The following is a 20,546-nucleotide window of genomic DNA, read 5'->3' as shown; positions in this document are numbered from 1 at the left end:
GCTGTGCTTGTACCTCAGAACACACTGTTGCTCGGTTGCTTTTTCTTAATGCCAGTGGCACAGAGACTCCTGTTCGACCCACTGCATCCATTTGAGAGCAGCGAGGGAGAACAAGGGCACTATGCTAATGCACTAAATGCAGGGGAAAAAAAGGAGAAGCTGAACTAATGCATCAGAAAAAAGCACATGAAGGCAGGTCATGAAAAGTGCACTTAGGAAGAATCCTAAAATGTTACTTATGATGTCAAGTACCACACATCCAACCTGCAGATTATTCAGAGAAGTACATATGAAACCATTTATTTCACACATACAATCAGCTCCCTGTGCTATGGAAAGATTGAGTCTTTCTCCATATTATGGTATAAAACATTACAACTAAAGCTGCCTTTTTTCAATATGCTCCTCTTCCCTGATCAGTATTCAGCAGTATTCAGAGGAAACGGCTACAAACTTGGAAAATAAACACTTCTGAGAAAATTAATTCACACATTAAGATTTAATAGATTTTGAAGTGGCCATAAATGGTTTCAGATTTTTGACACTGTTTAAAATTTCATTTCATACAAATTACTGTTCCCTGTCTAAAATAAGGCTCCTTTAAAACTTAGTGATGGGGCTTCAAGTTGTTGGGTTTTTCCTCCGCAGATCAGTGTCACCTTCAGGGGGCATTTTCTTATAGTTCATGGCATCTAGACGATATTTCTCCATGTAAAATTATGTATAAATGACTGTGTTAAAGTTTAGAGGCAGAACTTTGCATTCATTCTTATTATAGCAATTTCCAAAAAAATAACATACTCACAAATCTTCAGTGTAAAACTGAAGAAAAAATTAGGATGATTTCAAGAGTGAGGCCACTAAATAGTGGATGTATCAGTCTACAATGAATGTGCCCAACATTATTAAATCTATTTTGTCTTCACATAGTAGGCTAATAAGTTGAATAATGGGTAAAAGCAATTAGCTATTATTGTTTTCTCTTACTAAATATGTATGGACCCATCACAAAGGAGATTAAGATTAGACAGTAACAGAAACATTTAACTATATGCAAGATGTGCAGGAAAAGGGCTGCAACTTGATATCAAGGCGTCACTTAATTTTGTACATTTACGACAAATTTTGTCATGGGAATATTAGTTTCAAACATTTCTTCAATTTCCAGTCCACTTTGAAAAGCCTGTAAAATAACCATTTGTATATCAACTACTCATTGCATGTTATGTTGAATTTGTGAAGAACACTGTTTATCTCACACGCCTCCATGCTGAACGGAGAATTCAAAAAGTACGATCCTTCTTCATGAATTGAAGTCGTTGGGGACTGGGTTTATCAAACAGCAAAACTTAAATCAAAACATCCGTTTGCAAAAAGGTCACACAACTTGCGCAGTATAAGCCAAGTCTCTTTCATTCAGTTTTATGCTCAGTACTTCCTAAAAACATGCATTTTCATTGAAACATCATGATACAAACACTTCCGCCTACGAGAAGCAGGACGCGCCTCAGCATGAATGTGCATATGAGTAGTTTTCAAATGCAAGGGGCATGGCCAGGCATTCCTCTTGACCATGCATGAGACCATGACGTGTTTTAAATCATATCATATCATCCTTTTAGCGAAAATGCACGTGTTTGGGAAGTAGTGACAATACGACTGGATAAACAAAACTTGCTAGCATAGAGTTGTGTGAAGAGTTTGTGAGTTGTGTGAGAGTTTGTGAAAAGATGTTTTGATTTGGTTTTGCTCTTGTTCAACGTAGTCCCCAAAGACTTCGATTCGGGAAGAATGTTCGTCTTTTTTGGGATTCTCCATTCACTGTGGAGGCATGTGAAAAAGAAAAAGGTCTCTTCACAAATTCACGGTAACACTTAGTGAGTTATTGATAAACAAATTATCATTTTGAGGGTGAAATATTCTTTTAACTCTACACCAAATCAATGTATTGTCAACCAATTTTTGCAGTGCAATAAAATGTGCAAAATGTCATTTTAAAGCCACTATTAAGAGAACTATAAATGTCACTGTATGCTGGTTTACCTCTTTTTTAACTTCTGTCATGAAAAGCTGTGAACAAAATGCTGCAGCACATCAGCAGCTGCATTTCATTTGATGTGAAACAAAATAAATGGGGGAAAAAAGGGGATTTTTTTCACCCCTGAAAGAAAATAAGTGAGTGTAGATCACTGCCATTTTTAAATTGATGTTTCTGAAGAGAAGAGAAATCTAGTGGCGTGTATAATCCATGGCTCAGAATGTGGTGTGGTTCAAGTATTGAAATATTCAAAAACAGACCAGTTTACCCCCTCACTTCATTTGTTCCTTCCTAGTCCTCAAACCCCAGAAATTCCACGTCCATGTCATCACTTGACTGGAAAATCTCCAAAAGTCTCAGCAAAGAGCTGTCAGGAGTGTCACTTGGCTTCACACTCTCAACGCGTGTGTCCACTTTCCGTCTTTTGCGCTTATAAAATCTCACCCTCCTCCGTATTTTCCGGACCGGGGAGAAGCTTTGTGAGGGAAGGCTCACTTCTTCCTTTAATGAGAGGTTGTTTTCAGTCATTTTGTCAGGCAATGTGTTTACGTCCTGAACAGCCTCATGCACTGAGGAATCCTGTTTCTTCTCAGACTCCTCTTTTTGATTGGTTACAACATTAAGGCATTTTAAGGAAGTTTCATTCTGTACATTCATGTCTTGGAGATGAGAAGATGAGTTGTTAATGTCTTGAGTAACTGTTTGGTCCTCCTCTTTGACCTGAGTAACCCTGGTGGGAATAGAGGGAGGACATTCACCTCCAGAGGGGGCTGTTTCCATCACGGGCTGAAGAATTTCAGCCTGTTCAGTCTTTTGAGGGCAAGAAGTCAAAGAATTCTGTCTGCACGGCCGTTTACGTGCAAGAGATCTGTGCTTGGATCTGTCTGTGTGAGTGTAACAGTTCCTCCTCTCCCCACCTCTGTCAACCAGAGGAGCAGAACCAGTAACTGATCTGGTTTTTAAAGTGTGTCCTGAATAAGATCCCTCGTGCCCATCGATAGTCCAGTGCTGCTCTTCTTTAATAATCTCTGTGGTATCGAGATCTCCCTTGTGCCTTAGCTCAGTTTTCCCACATGGTCCCGGGGCAATGAGAACAGAGGAAACACTGCACTTTGGTCTGACAGGAATCAAAGAAAAATATTGCATGAGTGAAAGTTGAGAGTGAAGCAGAGATAAAAAATCTGAATATGTCAAACACAAATCAATTTAAATGCATTTCTTTCTTATGAACATATGTTGATGGACGTTTTTAAAGGAATGTAAACAAATTACCTTTTAACTTGAGTTCTGATGTGGATGAAGTTGCACTGCAGAGTTGAAACCAGTTGGTCAACCACCAGGTATTCATCACTCTTGGAGAAAGCTTTGTGACGTTCACTTTTAAGATGCTGAACAAAAAAAAAAAAAAAATTACATCACTCGATTAAATAATTGATAATTACAGCTGTCTAGTGGAGACTAATTTGCACACAATTTCTTCTGTTACACACCCAAGTAGCTACAAAAAAAACAGACAGATCAAAATTACAGACAGCTTTTAAAAATGCCTTCTAGGATGCAGATTTTTCAAAGCTCTGGTTACTGTTCATCTTTGTGGACGTGTAAAACGGAGCGTCTGGGGGAAAAAATTGCCTGATCTCCTTAAGTCGGGCATGTCCATTGTTGCTGTGTAAAGAGCATGTCCAGAAACAATACCTATGGTGGATTACTGGTTTGCTAACATTTTTTAACACTGTTTGGTGTGACTACTTTACACTTAAACTTAGTATTGCTGAAGCTCTTCACAAAAGAATGGAGGCATCTGCCGCACCAAATGTTTTTGCTCCACCTCAAAATCCACCAAAAACAACCATTTTGATTTAGGCTCGTTCAAACCAGCAGATTGTGTGACACATTCCAGAGTGGGAGTTTTGTCGATGACAGGAAAACCTCCAAATGTCTCTTACATGTCTCTCAACACTCTTATGTTTGAGTGAGTTCTTGCAACCTCATATTAAATGGTAATCAGACAGCTGATGGTGAGCGTTTAGGGTTGGTGTTTTTGCGCTCTCCTGTCTACAGAGATATTTTGCAAAGCAAAGGTTGTGTGGGGTGTGGGTTTTGGTTTTTGTGGTATTAACATAAATTATTGTATTATAGTCCTGGTGGTATTGTATTGACAGTTTTTGCTTTGTGATAACTTACCATTGTGACGTTCTCATATTTGATCATACAGCACTCGCAGTAGCCGCCTCGTTTCTTGTCTCTGTTCTTCTTTCTGCCGTGTGCTCGCTCTTCACTGGCTGAGGCTTTTGCACCTCTGTTTTCCAGACGTTGCACAAATAAAACACACATTTTTATCCAGTCTTGATGGGTGGCTCCAGCACTACCAACTCAAATTGGGTGGAGAATCAACCACATCACTATTATCAAGATCCTAAAGGTTTTGAAGACTGAACTGCAGATCGATGTGTAGGAAAGTAAGCCAACACAGTGCAGTAATCTGTGAAAATACATTCCTTTTAAACAGTGTGGAAAAAATGTATTTAGTTAGTTACTTTATTTTCCACAGCGTTGAGAATTTGTCCTTGGCTTCGACCCACAGTACAAATTAAAAACAAGGCAACACAATTAGTTCAGAACAGATGTCTTTAACAGAACATCAATAAACAACAGCACTGTGAAAGATATAGATCACTGAAAAATACAAAAAGGAGCTGTGTGCAAAAGTTAGTTGATTAAACTAACTTTGAAGCTCCTTCAGGGGAATTTAAAGTGGGATTTGGTGGTGCCAGTGGTTAAAGTATGTGAAAATAAATGTGGTCTTTATGAACATGTGACATACTCTGCTCTCCACATGTTGAGCAAAGCAGAGAAGAAACACCATACCTGTGTACTGGCTGTTTGTTCCCTGCTGGATGTTTGTCCTCAACACAGAAGGGCGTACAGGGAGGGGCAGTCTTCAGGTTGAACTCAAGCATGTTTGGCATAGTGAGGTAGATTGGACGGTAGTGTCTGAGGAGGAGAAAAGAAGCATTTTATAGCCAATAGATGTAAGCTCAAAGACAGCAGGATGTCATCTCCCTTTAACCTACTGTCTCTTACCTGCTTGAATCCTCAACCTTGATGAATGGTTTAGTGATGCGCCCCCCTGGAACAAACATCATTGATGGGAAATTTAAATATGAGCATGTACTTAGAAAACATCAAAAGTAATAGTCAAGTCAAGTTTATTATAGCCCCGTATCACAGAGCATGCTTTTCACCCCCCCCCCCCACACAATACTGGGTAATAACTAGGCAACATTTCACATACCTTTGCATTTCTGAAAGCCTTGCTTTGCTGCTGACTCAGCTTTGACCTTTAAAAAAAATGAAAAACAAAAGCTTTTATAAACAAAATTTTACAAAACCTTCAGCCAATCATACTTTTCTGTCAGAGCTTCTATACTATGGTATGATCTCCCATCTGAGATAAGAAACTTTAACACCTGTCACACCTTCAAACAAAGGCTCAAGACCTGTTTTTTGGACAATCAGACATGTGAACATTTCTAATCAACAGTACACTGCTCACCGAAACACTGTTATTTCTTTCCTAACCTGGTGCTAACTTGCTTTACGTCATTGCCAGGCAGTCAGCTCTGCATGGGTATGTGTGCAGTATCTATTTTATTAACAGCATGACTAACTTTGTGTCGCATGGCTTGTGTGTTAGTGCACATGACCATATCACTGACCTGTAACTGCATGTTTTAACATTTTACTAAGACCTACATAATGACTATTGTATTTTATCCATTATCCTTTCGCGATTGTCACTCTTGGCCGTGCCGAGTAAAACCATGCTGTGCCAATTTGTGTTTCTATTGTCAGTTTAGATGCACCGTGTCATGCCAAGCCATACTGCAGATTGACCTTCTCAGGAGCTGGTCCAAAAGCCGGGCTGCCCGCACTCAAGCGGGTAGCGGTAATTTCTTGCCGACCACAGCCAACCCCTGACAACCCCCCGTGTTAGTGGTTTGTTCTGATGCTCTGCTGTTGCTTGTTGCTTTGCACAGCTTCTCTTCTATCTTGACAATTTCTGTGTGCTGTAATTAATGCTGTGTTTGCGTCTCTATGTTATCTTTGTTCTGTGAATTGTTGTGTGAATTTTATTCTTTTATTGGTTTAAAAACATCTCGCCAAAGGACTGCAGCTGAAAATTAGCCAGCTGGCTAACGTTAATTAATGTGCATTTTCCTTTAAAATAAAATAAATGAAATGAAATGTTAAACCAGAGAATGCATTTAAGAACTTGAAATTTACACTTACACTTGTTTTCACAGCAGTGACAGCAGGACACTGGCTGCTGAAGATCTTTTTTTTCTTCTGTACATATGCTATAATATCTGAAAGAGCCATAAGAGAGATAAAACCAGAAAAAAGGTCATTATTGGTTATTACATATTCAAGCACTGTAAACAGTGGTTGAGGTTATGAAGCAAAAACTGGTGTAACCTCTACAACATACCGTCTATGTAGAGGATTTTCACACCCCACTCCAGAGCATTCGACAGGATCTTGTTCATTTTCACCCTCTCCTGAAAACAAACAACTGTGTATGAGCACAGGAAAGAAACAGGGTAGTTAAAGTTCCTTGCTGAACTCATAAGTTGACTTACCTGCCCTTTCACCACTCTCTCCAACAAAGCCTTCCCTCGGCTTGAAACACACTGCAAACAAAAACAAAAAATCTATCCCATTAATAACAAGTAAGAATCCAGATCTAGAAGGGAATGACACAGGTAAGAAGAGACCGACCTAAAAACACATCTGCACTACAGTTGATGAAGCAATGAAAGCGAACCCACTGTGTCTGTTTGGCCCTGAGACCTGCTTTTGACGTTGTCCCCACGGCTGCTGGGTCGGTGCTGGTTTGATCGAGGGTGAGGTGAACTCGGTCCAGAGTCCGGGCTGGGCACAGGAGAGTCCTGCCTCAGGCACTGAACGTATCGTGCCTCCCTTTTGTTGGATACCAGATACTTAATTTCCTTACTGAAGAACTTCTCAACAGTCTAAGTGACAAAGACGAAAAAACACAGGACAAGGTTTTTGAGAAAAATTTAGGACCCTTATGCCAAACAATTGCAATACACAGAGTATATTTACAGTGTCTTACATACATGTGTTGGTATCCACATTAAATGCATTTTGGTACTAACTGACATGTCTCCATGTTCACAGTGTTCTGAAAACTGTCAAGGATCAAAAATTGGTATTAAGTTTGGTATTTCTCAACCTGGACCCTATTTCCCATGGGTTTTTGTGCAAGTGACTAATGGGAACAACAGTTTTTGTAATTGGTCCAATAATGAGTGAGACACAGTGACAAAACAGGCTTCAATGTAACCTCTCAGGATAAGTTTGCACATCAGTTTTCATCTCCTGAAAGTGGTTGTTTTTGCCACTGATAGGCTCAGATTGTTACTGTAAGTGTTTGACAAGTTTATGGAAAAGATCCCTACAGAGATAAACCTCTTTAAGAACAAATAGAAAAAGGTATACACACAAGTACAATAAGAACAGAAGTTGGAAAACTGTACAGGAGCAGCTACAGAGAAGATGAAGAATCATCATAGTTTATAGCAGTGGTTCCCAACTGGTCCAGCTACAGGGTTCAGATTTCTCCCCAGTCATTGGTTCAAGGTCCACACAGTTTAATATATTCAGCATCACACTTGTGTTTGGCCATGTCTCAAGCTAGTTTGCGGTCTCCATTAAATTATTCACTCACTCTACAGCAGGAAACTGCACTTCAAAATAAAAGCTCTGTGCTGGAAATTCACTGTAGTGAAAAATGAAGTGTGTTTTTTACAAAGTTGATACATTAGCAAGTCACTTGTGGCCCATTCAGAATGGACCCATGACCCACTTTTGGACCACGACCCACCAGTTGGAAACCACTGGTTTAAAGGTTAAATTATATCAGTCTATAATGATACAATGCTACCAAATAAAAGAGTCAGTTTACTTCAAACACAGAGGAGAAATCTGAGTATAGGGATGAAGCCTCATAAAGTCAGCAGAGCTAATTGGGAGAAAATACAACATTGTGTTTTATAGAGTATAGACTTTATCCAACTGACTCAATCATGGATATGTAAAGCCGACACAAGGGAAGCGACAGATATTTGAGCCCTTCTGACAACCAAAATAAGAATATAGATAAATGTCTCACCCCTCCCAGGTCTTTGATGTCACTCTCCAACGTCTCTGCTACTCTGTTTGATGGCAGATCCAAGTAAAATACCTTCCCAACAAAAGGTCTGACTTGAGCAGGAGAGGACACACATGTTGGCTTAGCTTGGCTCAGCGCTGCCTTGTTACCAGTAGTGACACATTTCCCTGAAAAGACAAATCAGTAAAGTCACAGGATGAGAGAGGGAGATCAACAAGTCTTGAATCAGTGGTCACTAACTGAGTGATCAGTCACAAATGAAACCATTTATTTTACTTACCGGTCATTTGTTGTTACATTCTTCTGGTTAAAAGTTAAACCTTTGATAGTTACATCTTCAGAAATACAATGAGCAGCTTGTTTTTAATCATTGTCAACTGGGTGTGTTTCATCAGCTGCTGGCTAAACTAAGCAACTTTAAAGATAACAAAGGACTTTGTTACTTTATCCTCTCATTGCACTGTATAATAACTGTTAAAGTTGACTTGATGGGACATTAATTCAGCTGAAGACAGACTTTGAGTGAAGAGACTTAAACATCTTGAATCAAAGTAACATTGCTTTTAGGTTATGTGGAGCAGATGTAGGTGTCTACAGGTATCAGACAGTTAAATTTAATGCTTTTTAAGACCTGTTCAAGACACCTTAGGACAGATTTTTGGACAAATCAAGCAGTATATATGTGGTCTTGTGCAAAGGTAAGTGTTATGTAGGAACGTGGTTATTACAGTGAGTTAAGTCAGTCTACATTTTGCCAACAGGTAAGTGCAAGTATGAAGTAAAATGACAATATTATAGTTTTTAAAGTTTGTAACCTTAGATATGTGGACTTTTACACAAAAATGCTTCACTCATTTTCACAAAAAGAAATTATTATGTATTTTAAATGTATATAATGGTTGTGTGTATGTGTGTGTGGACCATTTGAGTCCGTAATAAAGATTATTATTAAATTAAAAATGGATAAATTAACTTAGATAAAATTTTTGTAGTAGTTAAGTTCACAAATTCAAATTTAAGACTATTTTATTACTTTTAAGGCCTTTAAAGACTTCTTAAGGACCCAGTTTAACCGAAAAACATTGCGTCAGTGATGATAAAAATCGTTAAACTAGCTTAACACTACGTCTCAGATTTAACTGGAAAACATGGAAACGGACTTTGGTGTTTCAACATTTCTAGTAAATAAAAACATAAACATTACCTTGCCAATTGGGGCCTGTGTGCCTCTGGATGCGTCTCGGCTTCATTTTATTCTCTTTCATTGAGGAGAAAAATGTTCTTACTGCCCTCTTGTCTCAAGTCAACATGACCCAGGAAGTCCTTGTTTGTCCCCTGTTGGTAAACAAACAAGCGGATATTTACAAATAATGCAAACAGTAAGGCAAAAAGTGTTTGAATAGTAAAATATGAGCAATGTAATGTCGGCGCACCGTTAGTGTCAACCGATAGCCGGATTTAACCAACGGTAACTTTTAAATGCAGTCTTACCGTGTGACGTTACTGTTTCGTTTCCTCCGGTGCACACAGCTTTGTCAGTTAGCTGCTTTGCTAACTTTACGTTACATTATTTCGCAAGCTAACATTAATAAACGGTAAACGAGCGACGTGAGCAAGTTTGCTGGCACAAACTATCCATTTGTGGGAGGTTTTACAACTGTTAAGCCAGCTGTAGGAAACTTTCCAGACCACAGCTCCACAAAGCTTCCCTTTCCCGCTTTAAATCCAATAGAAGAGGAAGTCCACGTTGCCATGTTTGATATTTTCCGGTCACGTAAGCACTGTTACGTTTGTTTTAAAGGTGCTCAGCGGGCGTTCCCAAATTAGTTGAACAGCAGTTTTGTATTTACATATAGTATTCCTAAAAATAACCCACTTGTCTTTGATGAACGTCACGGTCGTACTTTTAATACCGTTGACAAATTGAGACGTTGTGAGGTTTTACGGAAATTCTTCAACCCTGGCAACACCGGAAATAAGTAAACGCTGCCTCTGTGTTTGAAAGTGATGTTTCCACATTGCTGTAAAAAAATTAAATAATAAAAATATACATTAAAAATGCAAATCGATAAATTAGCCTCTTTACAAACAACTTTTATACGCTTCGTATGTAAATATTAATATCCTCTTCTGCGTTTAATGTAACGTAAAATTCCGAAAAGTGCAAGAAAGTGCTCTGCTGAAATTAACACCGTGCAGGAAATGTTATCATGTTGTTGTGTAAACTGACCAGCTAGCTAAGGTTACAGCCACTGCGCACACACACGTGTTGGAGCTGTGCTGTCCCTTTAGATCATGTAGGACAGTAGTAGTAACTGTCAAAACACTAAAAAACGTGAGGATCATGTGTCATGGACGACTTCGTTGATGCTGAGGCGCTTTAGCAGGTAGGAAGTTAGCTAACTTAAATAGCTAACCCAGGTCAGCCCATGAATGTATGAAGATATATAAAATGGCTGTATAAAGATATGCGTGGATTGGTTAGCTGGAGAGTTCTGTTCATGTAATGTTATGACACCTGGGGCGATATTGTAATAAGTTAGTAACCACAGTGTTGGAATGTAACTGAGTACATTTACTTAAGTACAGTCTTGACATACTTGTGGCTTACTTGAGTATTTCCATTGTTATGCTGCTTTATACCTCTACGTTACTACATCATAGAGGGAAATATTGTACCATTTACTCCACTATATTTATCTGATAACTTAAGTTGTATTGCAGAATGTGAGTATTATTTCTAAGGGATTGTTCTTTACTTATCAGAGGAGGGTGGTGGCTGGGGTTTGACTTTTTTGCTTGTTTGTTTTCTTTTGCTTTTTAACCCTCCCCAAAGCTACAAATGTTTTTCCTTGAGTCTCCCTGAGTGACTTGGGGAAATGCTCAACCCTCCCTCCACCATAAATTAGTTATAACGTTTTAAAGACTTACCCAAACTTGATGTTTGAAAGTTAAAGATTGAGGGTAAACTCCTCAAGTTGAAAAAAAAAAAAACAGTTTTTCCTCTCTTGTTATGTATGTTGGTTTGCTAGTGCCGAATTTTTACAAAATTTTAGATATAGAATAAAGTAACTTTGATAAAATATCACCTTTTTTTTTTTTAACTCAATTTGTTTTTCTGTTGGTAGCAATCGTCCCATGTAATGTGTTCAAGTACCATCATAAATTTGAAAATCCAAAGATACTTTTTGTTTCTGCCTGAAATAAATGGTGTAGTTTAGAGTAATTTTAAAGAAAACAGCCCTTTCAAACCCGCTTTCAAAGAGCTGTTTTCTTTCAATGAGCTGTATGCCCCTCCCTTAAGCCAAAATAAAAAAATAAGTCCTGCCGCATTGCTTGAAAAAAATATTTGACATGCCCCTCCCTTTTTGCACCACCCCCTCTCCTATCATAAATAACAAACAGTCCCTAATATATCCCTAAAAATATGGATTAAGACAGCCATCAGTACATAATGTAATTAAAATAAGCTCCACCTTTACAAGCTTCATCATTAAAAGGATTACCACATGAATGCATCAGTAATAATCCAGTTAATGGGCCATTATGAGTACTTTTACTTTGGGCACTTAAACATTATTTTTATGCTAATACTTTTCTACTTTAGCCTAAGACTTTGAATGCAGGACTTTCACTTTGACTTCACTGGACTATTTTACACTGTAGTATTGCTACTTTTACTTAAAGGGGAAGTCCATCTAAATTAAGAATTCCAAATGTCACTTCCACGGCCTTAGAAAGTTCAGTCAGTATTTGTGAACACGAGGTGAGTCTCAAACTTGTGATGTGATAAGATATAAAGTCTGGAGCTGCTCCACAGACATAGAGTGCGATTACATGCACATGAATAACCTGTTTACGAGGCTTATCTAAATTATGATCATATTTGGGACATGGCGTTTACATGAGAACAGAGAAATAAGGTTCTTCATATACCCTGTATACATCCTGGTTATACTTGTGAAAGTGGAGTTTCCTCCCTCACCTACTGGAAAAGTAAACACAGGTCAAGGCACAATCTGAGGCTGATATGGCTCTCTGCCTGACAACCTCCATCCGCCCAGTTGAATATGCTGCTCAGTTTTATGCAATATATGCAGTAGGGGGTTCCCGCTCTGTCTCTCTTTCAGCTAAGGGGTCGTTGGCCTGTAAAACTTCCCCAGATCTGTAACATCTTTTAGCATTCATTGCCTATGGAGCAGCTCCAGACCAAAACACAATTTAATTTCAATTTAATTTTTAATCAATCTAAGTTTTAGCATTCTGCTTTTTGTACTTGGGACAGAGTTGTCAATTTTACAAATATATTTGGACTGTCTTAAACCACAGGAATAACATGTATGAATTTTGAAAATGGGTGTAGTTCCCCTTTACGTAAAAGAGCTGATTAATTATTCCACTACAGTCTAACTAAGTCAATGTTTCTGTGGCTACTAATTTACTCATTTGACAAAACAGGTTCTTGATAAGTTACACACAGTCTACAACACGTCTAATGTCAAACTATATCTCTGCTTTTAAGAAGACACAATGAGTGGTCAAAGTCCTCCAGCCTCTAATGGCATTACTCCACTGCAGCAGATGGCGGCGTCCTGCTCCGGAGCCATCCTTACATCTTTGTTTGGTGAGAGACTAAGCATCTGTCCTGTTTAGGCTTTTTACTTGCTTTAGCTCATGCAAAGCAATACTACATTTAATCATTTCTTATAACTCGCCATTTGTTTCCTGTCTTTACCGGCAGTCACTGTTTTCTACTCAATTCAGTGCATTCTGAAAATCTACTTTAAAAATTGAAACCTAAATCTCAGTTGACACTTTATTGGGTAAAACCTTATTATTGTGCATCTATGGGTAAAGCCAGGGAAAACCAATGCAGTCTAATACAATACTATCCTGTAAGTAGGTAGGATTAACTGCAGAGCTGTCTTATTAGAATGTATTAATGTCATCAATATTTACATGACAACTAGTCAAACAAGTGCGCTTCAGGGAATCCACCGTGAACATTCTGTTTCTTTTTCATTTCTGTTAAAACTGAGTTAGCATTTTATTTTGTGGTGGTAATGAAACAGTCAAATTGAATTTAAAAGTCGGTCCAAGTGATGTGTTCAAATACAGATGGGATTCTCGAAACTTTAAGACCTGAAAGGAAATCTGAGCAGTAGATAAACAATAAGATGAACATGGACGTGGTGAAAATAATCATGTAAAATGTGGTAACTACTTCTTTTCTTTTTTAAATAGTTTCTGTCGCTGTATCAAACTTTTTATGTTTGTGACTGTGACAGATTATTAATCAAGTTCATGAAAATGTTCATAATGTGAACGAGTAATTCAAGGAAGGTTATAAAGGTTTCTTGAAATGTAGGGAAAAAAAATAGCTGTTATCTTCTGAAAATGGTTGATAGTAATGCAAAATATATGTGATATATTACAAGGGGCCACAACATACAGAAACACTCATGTTACATTTTTAGGGCCCTATTAAATCCGTTTTAATTTTTTCCAGATTCCTTTTTATTTTTTCCCAATTTTGGTGATTTTCATTTAAATTTTTCTAAATTCTGTTTTATGATTTAAGCACACTTTGCCACGAGAAAGAGTGTGTAATCACTAATCAAAGTTTCAACAATTCAATAATAAAATAATAAAAATGTAATGACTGTCAATGAATTTGGCATAAAACAACACTGTACTATTTTTTGGAACTATTTTCAATAATTTTAAATATGTTTTATAGTTCCTGCGAATATGATCTAATTGAGCTTATCACCATATACGTATTTATACTGTATTAACATCTTATTTTGAAAAGTGGACATAGTCATACGAGTATCCTGGACTGTTTGAATGCATTTAGCTCATAGGTCAGAACAGGCCTACAAGTGCACGGTGCGCTCCAACTTAAGCGACAGCTGCAGGTCTGACCACGAAGATGTGAGTGACAGCTGATTTGATGCAGAGTCATGAGACGCTGTGTGTGTGGACGACCCGAGAATCACAAGAAAGCAGGATTTGACCTAGCTTGACTCACCGAGGAAACTTAACAGACAGACCAAAAACATGTACAAGCACTGATGTATATTATGAGTAGTACAGCAGATCTATTTGCACAGAAAGACATTGCATGTACTTAATTTCATACATGGCTGCTCATGTTAATTTAACTTTTTTTTTCAGTTACACCTTTGGATGTTGTGAAGATCAGACTGCAAGCACAGAAAAATCCCTTCCCCAAAGGTATAAGGAAAATGAACTGTGTTGGTTTTATTTGTTGAATTCAGTAAATGTGAAATGACTAAGTTTTTTTTTTCCAATATCTTTCAGGGAAATGCTTCGTCTACTGCAATGGACTAATGGACCACATATGTGTGTGTGAAAATGGCAACTCCAGGGCCTGGTACAAAGCCCCAGGTCACTTCAGTGGCACGCTGGTAACCATTTCCCCAATTCACTCTTTCCCAAAATAAAATACAAAGGCTTAGAGTTAGTCAGACAAGTGCCCCAGCTTTTGCTTGTCTCACTTGCCAAACAGCACATTGACTCTACACTCACATCTCCGCAGGATGCCTTCATAAAGATAGTCCGCAACGAAGGAGTAAAATCATTATGGAGCGGTCTACCTCCAACCCTGTGAGTGTGAAGTCTTCTGTGTCTCTTTTATTCCCCTGTTGCACTTCATCCTGCTTTCGCTCCTCTTAGAGTGAGTTATTGAGCAAATGTGGTCGGCCGACAGTCGTTTAGCCCGTAGCCCATGCACTCATTAAGGATACTTTGAAGTTGTACCAATTAGTGGCAAACCACCTAAGGTTTTCTCTAGGGCTGACGACTAAAGATTGATTCATGTTAAGTGTTATCTTAATGGAAGTTTCTTTAATAAATGTTCAGTAATTTATTGGTGTTGCGTTTGTGGCTGACATTTTCCCTGCTTGGAATACTCTTGACGGAAGCTTAATATATGAATATTTTCCATATGTGTCATCTCCAGTGTGATGGCAGTCCCTGCTACAGTGATCTACTTCACGTGCTACGACCAACTGTGCGCAGCACTGAGGGTCAGGATGGGAGAGCGTGCTCAGGTGGCTCCTCTTCTAGCAGGAGCTATCGCTAGAGGTGAGTCAAATGCTGTCACATCAAGAGGACCGATCCCAGCATTGATTATTTTACAGAGTGGAACCATCTATTTAAAGGTCCAGTGTGAGGATTAGGGGCACCTATTGGCAGAATTGGACTGTAATATTCACAAATGTAGCCCCGTTTCCACCAAACACTTTGGTGGAACCTAAAGTAACCCTTCAGACATGGTACCTAGACTCTAGGGTTTCCACTGCAAACAGTACTCTTAAATGTGGGCGGGGTTCTTGTCACTCACTGCTCCGTCCAGCACTCACTGTATTTCCTCCTTTATCAGTCTGCACTATATAGTCACTGATATAGTTAGTGTGTTCCAGTACCCATACTACCATACCATTTAGTATGCCCAAGTACATAGTATGTCAAATGGAGTATGCCAAAAATACCAGGATGTTCTACAGCAGTGGTTCCCAAGTGCTCCAGTCACAGGAGCCAGATTTCTCCTGCACACTTGGCACATGAGACAATTATCAGTTGGAGGCCGTTTACACGTGGCCGGCTATTTTCATAAACGGACATTTCACCGTCTCCGTTTTCAAAAAGATCTTCGTTTACACTCACCTGTGTATATATACACAAGAGCATGCCAAACCTGTAGGTGGCAGTGTAACGAGAAGCTCAAGCCTTCCATGTATCCATTGTCACCATAGCAACATAGGTCGCACTTTTGACAAAGGCGCAGGTTCCGGCGCATACTGTGACGTCGACTGCCTATAACTCCGTTTGAACCGTCTCCGTTTATCTCAGTTTACATGCAAACACGGAACCGGAGTTTCCCAAAATCTCCACTCTGGCCGGAGTTTTTAGAAAGACTCGTTTTCAGAGGCGAAATCTCCGTTTGCGTGTAAACGAAGGGCACAAACGAAGGAAGATGTCTCCGTTTATCAAAATCACCGTGTACGTGTAAACGGCCTCTAGGTGTCACTGCAACCTCACAGCTAGGTGCCACTAAATCCTACACACTAGAACTCTTATCAAAACAGTATCAGTTGAAAAGGTGTTTTTTGAGTCATCAAAGTTCCTTTCAGCTTGATTAACATATTGCTGTATTTTAATAATGCTGGTGTTTTAATATCTAGATTAATTTTCAAGGGCATCCACCCATACCTTCTGCCCAACAGCTCTGAGTATCTGTGTGTAATTTTATCACTACGTTAGATTTCATTTTGAACACGTTGTGGCCCTGGCTGGGTTTCGAGGAGGGTGACTGCAATTTGCTTGTTAATAATTCATGAAGTGATACACGACTCTTCAGTTAAAATGCTCAAAATGTCATCATCACCTGGTGTGTTCTCTGCGACAGTATGTTTTAAACTTTTCCTCTCTGTTTCCGTGTGTGTGTGTGTGTGTGTCAGTGGGTTCAGCGACAGTGATCAGCCCCCTGGAGTTGATCCGTACAAAGATGCAATCTCGGAAACAGACGTACAGGGAGCTAACCGACTGCATCCGCTCTGCGGTGCAGGCAGAGGGCAGGCTGTCTCTGTGGCGAGGCCTGGGGCCCACGCTCCTCCGAGACGTGCCCTTCTCTGCCATGTACTGGTACAACTATGAGAGGGGCAAGAGCTTCCTGTGTGAGCTGTATAACACCAGAGAACCCACCTTTACCATGACCTTCATATCTGGAGCGGTGTCTGGCTCTGTAAGTGTATCTGCGCCTTGTGTCCTGTCAAACTGCTCAGAACTCAGCTCTTCAACCTGCAGGAATAGAACTCGAAGGAAAATATCACTAATTAATTGATACATATTTCCATTTCAGATTGCAGCCATCGTAACGTTACCTTTTGATGTCGTCAAAACGAGGAGGCAGGTGGAGCTGGGAGAGCTACAAGCAAAGAATTGTAATTATGACATCATTATTTATTGCTCTGAAGATTGTGATTGTTGTACATCAGTTGATTTCCAAGATCTCCAACTGGTGTGTTTTACCCTCCATGGTAGTTCTGCAGTTGTCAGAGTGTATATGAAAAGATTGTGGAGATTGTGCAGCCAAACATTGTCTTTGATTCCTTTAATCTAAGACAGTTTACTCTTTCAGTAGATGATTTAAGAGATCCCACAGTTTCCAAAGTCATACAGTGTAAACTTCACACATCTTCAATGAAGAGCTGGAACAAGCTGACACAGGATGTTTCTGTAAAACTGTCAGACAATGTGGAATAAGATGTTTTTTCCTACATTAAAGCTGCAATAACTTTTATAAAGTACGTTTTCGTCATGTCTGCCGAAACTGTCACACAGAAGTCCATGAGACAGATAATCTGTGAACAAAATATTCCTCTGCCCTCTCTGTCGAATGCCAGCGCTCCTAATGGCATCGCTGGACGGGAACAAAAACAGCCAATCAGAGTGGAGGAGTCTCTAACGCAGATTTCAAGCATGACAATCACTACTCGTGAACTGTGGTTAAACTGACAGACTAGGCAGCGCTGATCAAATATGAATTAGATTCTGTTACTACATTTCATATTTCTCACCTTAGATGTTCACAGACACATATTTTAGAGCAATGGTTCCCAATAAAAATGTCAAGTTTGTAAAAAACACAGTCTATTTTAAAGTACAGTGAATTTCCAGCACAGAGCTTTTTTTCTGAAGTACCGTTTCCTGCTGTAGAGTGAGTGATTAACAGACAGCTACTTGACAGAGGCGGCAAACTAGCTTGACGACTTGGCCAAACGCATGTACGATGCTGAATATATTAAACTGTGTGGACCTTGAACTAATGACTAAGGAGAAATCTGGCCCCTGTGGCTGGACCAGTTTAGAGCCACTGCTTTACTGTTTAGCTGTAAAATGAGAAAGTTGGTGACTGTTCAAAACAGGCGAACTGAAAATGAAGCACCGTCCACTAGCCAGAGCAAAACTTTCTGAAAACATTTAAAGCAAGAAATAGGCAATGCAGTAAGAGAATCTTGAGTTATATTTGATCAGTGCTGCCTATTTTGTGCCTATTTATTTTGTATTATTATCTTAAGCCATGAAAAAAACAGACGCTTAGAAACACTTGCCGCACTGGCGTTACTCTACCTTCTGCGTGGCTTTACTGAAAATGTTTGCTTTGATGCCGCAAAAAACTCATCGTGTATGCAGTCCTTTAGGCTACTGTTAGCGGAAGGATAAACTGTTGCAACATTCTCTCTCCTTCTGTGAAACACTTTGCCGATATTAATGTGTATTATTTTGTTTGAATTCGGCTTTTTCCGAAGGGGCACGCATATGCATTTGTAGAACAGCCAATAGAGACGCCCTCTCTTGGCCAAAGTCTCCCGTCACGTGCTAGATTTTTTTAAAGCCTGAAAACAGAGCCAAGAGGAGGTGCAGAAGTCTATTTTTCTCTCAGTCCAATTGAAATACAATATGCTCAAAGGTTATTATGGGATTTTTGCCCTGTGAAGCCAAAATCGCCTACCCCAGCTTTAATGTGCCATTTGATGTTGACTATTGTTGTTGTCTCATCAGTGTCCCATCAGGTCTCCACCTCCACCCTCAGTGTGATGAGCAGGATTGTGGCGCAGGACGGCTTCAGTGGACTGTTCAGAGGTAGAAAACCTGTGTGATATTCTGTGAATGATTATAGTTATTTCTCCTGACATGGCCTGTAATCACTCCTCTTATGTGTTGTTTCTCTGTCAGGTTTCCTCCCAAGGCTGATCAAAGTGGCCCCGGCCTGCGCAATCATGATCAGCACCTACGAGTTCGGAAAAGCCTTTTTCCGCAAATACAACGAGGAGAGGATACTCAGGCCGCTGCAGACCAGCAACTCCTGAAACAGCACTACGACCACTGTGATACTATAGCAGGGGGAGAAATGGCTCATTTTGCCAAAGTAAAAAAACACAAGCAGAAATGGTGAACGGCTCAACCCATTTCTGCGTTAAAGATTTATATTAAATTCAGTTTATTTGTATTTAAAATGATATTCTATAATATATGTTCACTCCTACAGATCCTGTGCGCACAACTGAAAATAGATCATGTTTTGTCTGTCTCATCAGTGCTCCAATCACATGCTTTTTGATGCGCTGAACAGCCAGCAGATGGCAGCCACAGTTTTGTTAATAATATGTGATATGTTTCACTGTAATCATGTGCACTGTGCCTGAAGTCCTTACATTAGAGATACAAGATTGTGATTCCCCTGTGTGTCAGTCCAAGTCAGTGTATCCTTCCACAACACAGAGAGGATCTCTGTGTGTTTGCACCTCTACTCCAACTCCCTGTTACCTGTGAATACACGTGTGACAGAGAAACAAACGCACAACAGCCCAAATCAAGTGTTAAGCCATTAAGAGTGTGGACTGTGACATGTGTAAACTTCATGAAAATATGACTTTTCAAATGTTTACTATACATACCTGATTGTCTTTGTAGATTCTTCTCATGCACTGACTTTATACAGACTGTATCACACCCATTCATTGTCAAAAAGAAACTCAAATGTCGCTATCAAATTCTCACTGTTTGATCAAGTGGAGTTTATTCAAAATGAAGGATAAAAAGGCAAACAAATCCAATAAAACATCTGCTGCATATCTGTGCAAATGACTGCTGAAACGAGCTAAAGGCAAAGTCATGTGTTCAGTGTTGAGGTACACGGCTAGTCACCAATCAAACACATCACGTTATACTGATATTCTGCAAATTCACGTTTCTTAGTCTGAAAAATATCTGTCACAAGATATTCTTTACTGGGTTCTAACACAGATCTTTAATTAGAGTTTTAAGAGTGATCTATTTGTGGTAACTAGCCATTAAAATACTGCATTTGAATAATTAAAGGGCCAATAATGCTTAAAGGGACAGTTCACCCCAAAATCAAAAATACATATTGTTCCTCTTACCTGTGGTGCTATTTATCAGTCTAGATAGTTTTGGTGTGGAGATATTGGCTGCGGAGATGTCTGTCTTCACTCCAGTGTAATGGAAAAAGATGGCACTCGTCTTGTGGTGCTCAAAGTGCCAAAAAGATACATTTAAAAAATTCAATAGCAATGTCTCTTTCCAGAAATCATGACTCATTTATTTAAGATAATCCACAGACCTTGTTGAGAGCAGTTTCATGTAGGAACTATTTTCTTTCTACCAAACTACATCCGCAAAATTAATCAACACGCAGAAGGAAGTGTGCATCTACTGCTAGCTCACCTAGCACCACTGAGCAAGTGAACGTTACAG

General features: G+C 39.3%; 2 protein-coding genes across 3 annotated transcripts; one reads left to right on the top strand and one right to left on the bottom strand.

Annotated features, from left to right (window-relative positions):
• Positions 1-480: 480 nt before the first annotated feature.
• On the bottom strand, positions 481-10,286 carry dbf4 (DBF4 zinc finger). Its single transcript, XM_049583978.1, has 13 exons — positions 9,729-10,286; positions 9,442-9,572; positions 8,238-8,404; positions 6,871-7,074; positions 6,682-6,732; positions 6,531-6,600; positions 6,332-6,408; positions 5,334-5,379; positions 5,123-5,168; positions 4,907-5,032; positions 4,223-4,337; positions 3,311-3,426; positions 481-3,155 (listed from the first exon to the last, which is right to left on the bottom strand). Exons 2-13 carry the CDS (start codon positions 9,500-9,502, stop codon positions 2,330-2,332), a joined length of 1,905 nt encoding a protein of 634 aa, XP_049439935.1. The 5' UTR covers positions 9,503-9,572; positions 9,729-10,286; the 3' UTR covers positions 481-2,329.
• A 178-nt stretch (positions 10,287-10,464) lies between these two features.
• On the top strand, positions 10,465-19,901 carry slc25a40 (solute carrier family 25 member 40). Of its 2 annotated transcripts, none has more exons than XM_049583980.1 (10): positions 10,465-10,624; positions 12,763-12,861; positions 14,418-14,477; positions 14,565-14,671; positions 14,803-14,870; positions 15,226-15,350; positions 16,727-17,010; positions 17,128-17,209; positions 18,831-18,911; positions 19,005-19,901. In XM_049583980.1, exons 2-10 carry the CDS (start codon positions 12,768-12,770, stop codon positions 19,136-19,138), a joined length of 1,035 nt encoding a protein of 344 aa, XP_049439937.1. In that variant the 5' UTR covers positions 10,465-10,624; positions 12,763-12,767; the 3' UTR covers positions 19,139-19,901. The 2 variants fall into 2 exon arrangements, with proteins under 2 accessions (XP_049439937.1, XP_049439936.1); XM_049583979.1 differs by having other exon boundaries at positions 12,760-12,861.
• The last annotated feature ends 645 nt before the right edge of the window (positions 19,902-20,546 follow it).

Source organism: Epinephelus fuscoguttatus, linkage group LG8 (genome assembly GCF_011397635.1).
Source record: "Epinephelus fuscoguttatus linkage group LG8, E.fuscoguttatus.final_Chr_v1".
NCBI lineage: Eukaryota > Metazoa > Chordata > Actinopteri > Perciformes > Serranidae > Epinephelus > Epinephelus fuscoguttatus.
Note: the sequence above shows the minus strand (reverse complement) of the source record. Positions and strands in the feature narration are given on the sequence as shown.

Coding starts and splice junctions, on each gene's coding strand:
- dbf4 (XM_049583978.1), bottom strand. CDS start 9,502: ATGAAAGAGAATAAAATGAAGCCGAGACGCATCCAGAGGCACACAGGC. Junction 6,409..6,530: donor GAAAATCCTCTACATAGACG/GTATGTTGTAGA, acceptor TGGCTCTTTCAG/ATATTATAGCATATGTACAG. Junction 3,156..3,310: donor ATCAGAACTCAAGTTAAAAG/GTAATTTGTTTA, acceptor GATTCCTGTCAG/ACCAAAGTGCAGTGTTTCCT.
- slc25a40 (XM_049583980.1), top strand. CDS start 12,768: ATGAGTGGTCAAAGTCCTCCAGCCTCTAATGGCATTACTCCACTGCAG. Junction 12,862..14,417: donor CATCCTTACATCTTTGTTTG/GTGAGAGACTAA, acceptor TTTTTTTTTCAG/TTACACCTTTGGATGTTGTG. Junction 14,672..14,802: donor GTCACTTCAGTGGCACGCTG/GTAACCATTTCC, acceptor ACATCTCCGCAG/GATGCCTTCATAAAGATAGT.